The sequence below is a fragment of the Helobdella robusta genome, assembly GCF_000326865.2.
Source record: "Helobdella robusta unplaced genomic scaffold HELROscaffold_36, whole genome shotgun sequence".
Classification (NCBI taxonomy): domain Eukaryota; kingdom Metazoa; phylum Annelida; class Clitellata; order Rhynchobdellida; family Glossiphoniidae; genus Helobdella; species Helobdella robusta.
Genome location: NW_008704742.1, coordinates 1,841,263 through 1,847,277, shown reverse-complemented (window position 1 = coordinate 1,847,277; position 6,015 = coordinate 1,841,263). Strand labels below are relative to the sequence as shown.

Below are 6,015 nucleotides of genomic sequence, written 5' to 3'. Positions count from 1 at the left end.
TGCCGTTTGGCTACCTATGATGAAACCGAAATACCCCTCGACGCCATCCACATCTGTCACTCGCCTCAGTATCACGCAACCCAGCTTTCACCCTGTCCTTCTCCACCTGCTCTCTCCATCCCAATCGCGGACGACCCCTTCCTACCACTCCTTCAACCTCGAACTCCAACGCTCGCCTAATCCCGACCCTTTCATCCCTTCTCAACACATGTCCATACCATCGCAATCTCGATCTCCTTATCAATGTCACAATGTCCTCATTCAGTCCCATCCTTGACATCAGCTCTGTACTACTCCTCCTATCCTTCACTTTAACCCCACACATCATCCTCACCATAGCTTTTTCAGCCCTCTGCAGTACACTTTCCTCCTCTCTCCTCAACACCCAAGTTTCACCACCATATACCATCGCTGTTCTCACACATGCTTTATATATCCTCCCTTTCATCTTCACTGACCATTTCTTTCCACACAATACCCCACCCAGTTCCCTGAATTTCATCCATCCTACACGAACTCTAGCCGTAACTGCGCTCAAACATCCTCCATCCGCGTTCAGCTTATCCCCTAAGTAAACAAAGCTTTCCACTCTTTCAATACCACCACTCAACCCCGTCCTTGTGTCCGTCCTATTAATCGCACCATGAACACATTTCTTACATTTGAACGTGCCTTCCCCCTTTTTCAGTGCCCCCCCTCACACCACTACATATCTTATGCACCCATTTCTGACATCCTATACACAATACCGAGTTAGCCTTCACTCTCCTGCCACATACCCCACAGGGGTCTATTTTACTTATCACTAGCTCCCCACCTTCCCCACTCACCATTACCTTCGTCTTACCAATATTAACTTTTAACCCTTTCTTTTCAATAACACTTTTCCATCTTTCAAATTTTAACTGCAATTTTTCCATGCTATCAGCCATCAAGACTAAATCATCTGCATACAAATCTCAAATAACAACCCCTCCATTATGTTTTCACACACAACACCCATCACAATTGAAAACAGAAACGGTGATAACACTGATCCTTGATGCACTCCTACCTTAACACTAAAAGCGTCCGACATCCCCCTTCCAACTCTCACCTTTGTCTTTGCCCCTTCATACAACTGCATCACAGCTTTAACAAGTCTCTCAAATTACTCATTAAACAACCTAGCTAAATTATTTAAACAATTTTGCAATTCTTTTCTATCTTTATTTTTGTCAACAATTCTATTGCATAATTTTGAATCATATGCATACAAAAGCAAATTAACTGAAAAACCATTATTGATGATATTAAACATGTCATTAATGAATATTATAAATAACATTGGTCCTAGGACACTGCCTTGAGGCACTCCACTTGTCACAACAAAACTATCTGAACAAACTCCAATCATCTTGACAATCGATTGACGTTTTCCCAAATAATCCTTTATCCAATCAACCAGATATTTGTAGACAGTTTCTCTACCATTCGTATCAGTTACAGCCAAATGAGCCACATAATGTTGACTTTTTTTTGTTGACATGCATCCAAAAAATTTTGTTATTATCTTTTATTTTTTTAGCCATAATGATTGCTTCATTTTGTCTAACATTTACCACCGCTCTTTTAATCTTATTTCTGAGTTCCTTAAACTTATCAATTATGATTGCTAAACTATTTATTTTTTACTTTTTTAGCTGCATTATTTCCTCTGTTGCTTTCAAGTTTGTGTACGTCTGTTAAAGTGCCACAATGTCCTTTCATACTCAACGTGCTTATTTTCACATTTGAGAACCAATTTATATCATACACCAGGCATATTCAAATTTTTACTAACAAACGTTGAGGAGTCTTTTCATATTCCTTCCTTTCAGATATGACTTGACCCATATGTATATTAATATTAGGATTAGCCATATTTTTTTTCTAACAAGTCCAAAATATGGTAGCATCATCAATGACAGTTTCTAAACTTTTTAATTCGTCATCAAGTTTAAAATTATACATTAAAATTGTCCAAAACTCAACAATATTGAAATGGGACTAGCCATTTGAATAAAAACCCAGAAAAGTTCATTTCATTAACACAAAATTTGTCCACCATTTTACAACAAATACTTTTAATTCTAATTGTGTATTCAAATAAATTCTCACGTTAAAAAACTTACTAATTTGTTTGATTTTTAAAAACGCGGTCATGGTTGGCACATTGTTTTTACGTTTCAATTTAGAAATTCTCATAAAGTTAATAAATTATTTTTGTAGTTTTTATAATATTGTTTATACAGAATAGCATGAAATTTTATTTTTAAATTTAAAATAATCAATTTATGCTAATAACTATTCCGGAAAAAATTAATGCAACCCTTTTTGTATTTTATAAACGGATCAAGACATGCAAATTCAATTATTTCATATTGTGTATTAATTATTAGCAATTATATTAATAAGTTTGCTTCAAAAAAATTTAAGATCAAGTTTATGAAACTGCTCATGTGCATGTATTTTAATAGTCGTTAAAATTTTCCCTATTATATTCGCTGCGAAATATTTAAACTCCGAACCTTGTCAAACTAAATTAAAAACTGCAACTGATTTTAAAATTTTTGAACTGACAAATACTTTTTGTTTGTCAAGGATTTTCATAGCGTGGTAGGTCTCATCATCAATTTTCTGCACTAGCATCACTCTACCAAAAGATCCGGTTCCAATGGTTTTGATGCGATCAAAATCTTCCAAGCATGCTGTATTCTGTTGAATATTTAAGGATAATTTTATTAACATGATGAATATTTTAAACAACTTTTTTTTTCTTAAAGATTTTAACGGCACTGCAGCTCCCAAGATGGTGCTATAATGTGCCAGTAATTTTATTTTTTTATTTTATTTTAATTTTTGTTTACTTTTTTTTCATAATTATGTAGTTATTATTATTACATCTTCAAAATCAATCACAGTCGAAAAGGAAGAATCCGATCAAAATAAATCAAGATATCAATCCAGAAAAATAAATGATAATCTTGGACTTAAGTATATTTTAAGAGGTAAGGTTGTAATAGTTTATTCCAGTCTTTTTAAGTTGACGGGTAACAGATTCAATAACCACACCATAGACCAGAAGCACCTGAAGTTGACGTCAGCACGAAGAGAGAAAACCCACCTACCGTTCGCCAGTCCCACCAACCAATGACTCTCACTCCAGTGCATTCACTCTATTTCAAAAACATTTTGAGTATTTAAGTTCCTGGTATGTCGCTTGGTTTTTCACCATGGAGGTCACCCACAGACGGCATTCGACACAAAATTGAAAAAATTATAAAGATTAAGGATTCTCTCTTAGCGGCACACGAGCTTCCACCATGGTATTTAGCCACTGTAGATTCTCGATGCACCTTGAGAGAAATGCAAAACTGCACAAATCCTCTCGAAGATTAGAGTTTTCACTATGGTATTCAGCCAGAGCAGGTTTTACATAACATAACTAACTAGTTGAATCATTAGTAACTGAATTTAAAATTAAAATTAATTGATTGATCATTTTTCTAATTGTTGAAATAAATAACTGAAAATATAATTAAATAGAATATATTAATTGATTCAGGTAACGATTATGCTTTCAACGGGCCCTTAGACAAATCCAAATCTGGGTTCTTATTTTTTAAAATAAATTACCACAGAAACGAAATATTAAGTTAAATACCAACTAAAGTTTTTATTCTATAATTATTTTCCAATTCCATTAAACATTAATACATTTAAATTGCTAAATATTTTTCTTTTCAATTATACATAGGAATTGAACTAAACCACTTAGCATGAACATTGAACTGGATGCACTTGCGCCATTATATAAGTACACACCATTATAGAAGTACTCAGGTCCGGATTGAAGAAGTTCAAAAGAGTCCGAGCCTTAGGCCACCCACTAAGCAGAAGCCTTCCACCAATATAGCGACATAGTGATGAACACCTCAAAACAATTAAAATTTCCATCTTTTTAAATCTATGTTTTTTGCTAAGTGCATTTCTTTCTTTTTTAATTTTTTGAGAAGCCCTTCCTTTTTCTACAACTTCAAAGCATAAGCATCTATTTCTGATTGAGGCAATGAAAAATATTGATTCAACAACATCACTCTCAAACGTGCTACATACAACGCGTTGTTCCTTCAGAGCTGACGCTTTTAAAACTCTTAAGGAATTGTTAGATGAAACATTTACTAAAACGGGTCTTTGATGACTGAAAAAATGCGTATATGCAATGTGAAACAAAAAGATTGTTGTTATAAATAAATCTAATCAAAATTGGCATTAACATCATTTTATAAAATCACATCCTACAAAAAACGGATGCTACTTACTATCAATAGTAAAAATTTACAACTCGCAAAATTGAATTTAACCGCTGAAAAACTATGTAGCATCATAAGTACATTTTTTCAAAATATTTGAGTAGTGATGCGAAGTTCTGGGTATGCTGAGAAAAACTAGACGACAATTGTCATTCTGTCGTAATTGAAAAATACAGCATATACTTTATTAAGTATTATTGACCAGCGTACCGTTTTTTGACTTACTTCTTTAACCATACAAAAATATTCAAAGAAAATTCAGCTTTTTCAGCCGCTTGAAAAATTCTTTGGATAAGCTTCAAAGCGATTTGTCATTTGAGTTAGACATTACTTTTTAAATAAACTGATAATTTAATATACGAATTAGCATATTCAGTAAAAGTGCCGTGTCTCACGCTGTTATTACGAAATGGCCTGGTTTGAATACACTTTCTTCGAAACTCAATATTATTATACGCTATGACTTCTGACCAGGGTCGGTAATATCAAAGTATCGGTATCACGTCTCTAGATCGCCAAAATTTTTTTGGTATTGGTATCACCATTGTCAATACTTTTTAATGTAAGTATCGCATTTTTATCGGAGATAAATTTAGAAACTGTCGATATTCCGTACCGATAATTTTTAATAAAAAAGCACAAGTTTTTCAATGGCAGCGTTTTTTTTGCTTTCGTAATGGGGAAATCGTGATGTAATTTTATAGATATACATTTTCACTTTTGTTAAATAACAGTGATTACATGTTTTGTTTTTAAAATTGCATTTCAATTTTTTTAAAAATTTAACTTTGTTTAAAAAAGTGTCGCTAGATATGTTTTGGCGATGCCAATGCTTTTGAAGATTAATATCGTCTTCTTAAAATACAGCCGTTATTTTGTTATTTTTTTTTCAAAAAGCAAGGTCTAACGCCTTGAATTCAAGAACTAAAAACTTATCAGTTTTAGAAATTTGGTTGACTAGACTCGACCACGTGGCCAAGGCAGCCCTTGATTTAGTCATTAAAAAAGTATCTGTTCCTTATCAAAATTAGTCCTCTATCAGCTTAGATACATGTTCTTAATTATACCAAATAGACATCAATCACATTCCCGTGAACACAACAACGTCTGCTACGGAGTATACTTAAGCCTATGATAATGAGGAAAACTACAGAGACTATGTTCCTAGATTCAATTCGTCTCGTTTTGGGAAGAGAAGATTTTTTGTTTTGTCTGCAAAAATCTGGAACTCACTACCTGTAAATTTGAAAAAATTCAACAACCTGAGACGACATGTTTTCAAGAAACGTTTGAAACATCATTTGTTTTGACATTCTCGAGTGAAGCTAGCGCTTCTGAAGTTATACGGCGCTACACAAATTTAGGATACAGATACAAATGTTACGGTTTGCAAATGGAACTTGATAAAGCTAGTTGTCAATGTATAAAGTTGTGATAAGAATGCGGTCCTGATCCGGCCATTTAAAGATTGCGGACCCTAGACATCTGTCTCATTCAGTTATTCTGGATTTGGATTGGATTGATTGACGCAATTACTGATTATTTAGATCATTAAATTTATTTAGTTGCATGTATTCTTTAATTGTTCACTCTTATACTTATAGAAAGAAAGATGTGTATCGATAGTTTAATATTTCAATAAAATCAATGCTACTTGTTGTTAATAAATTCAAAATAATTA

General features: G+C 33.4%; 1 protein-coding gene across 1 annotated transcript; it reads right to left on the bottom strand.

Moving 5' to 3' along the window:
- Positions 1–1,806: 1,806 nt before the first annotated feature.
- Positions 1,807–5,608, bottom strand: HELRODRAFT_176192 (hypothetical protein; the record flags this gene model as incomplete). Its single annotated transcript, XM_009023509.1, has 5 exons — positions 1,807–1,911; positions 2,608–2,736; positions 3,847–4,222; positions 4,560–4,630; positions 5,597–5,608. 5 exons carry the CDS (start codon positions 5,606–5,608, stop codon positions 1,807–1,809), a joined length of 693 nt encoding a protein of 230 aa, XP_009021757.1.
- Positions 5,609–6,015: the final 407 nt, after the last annotated feature.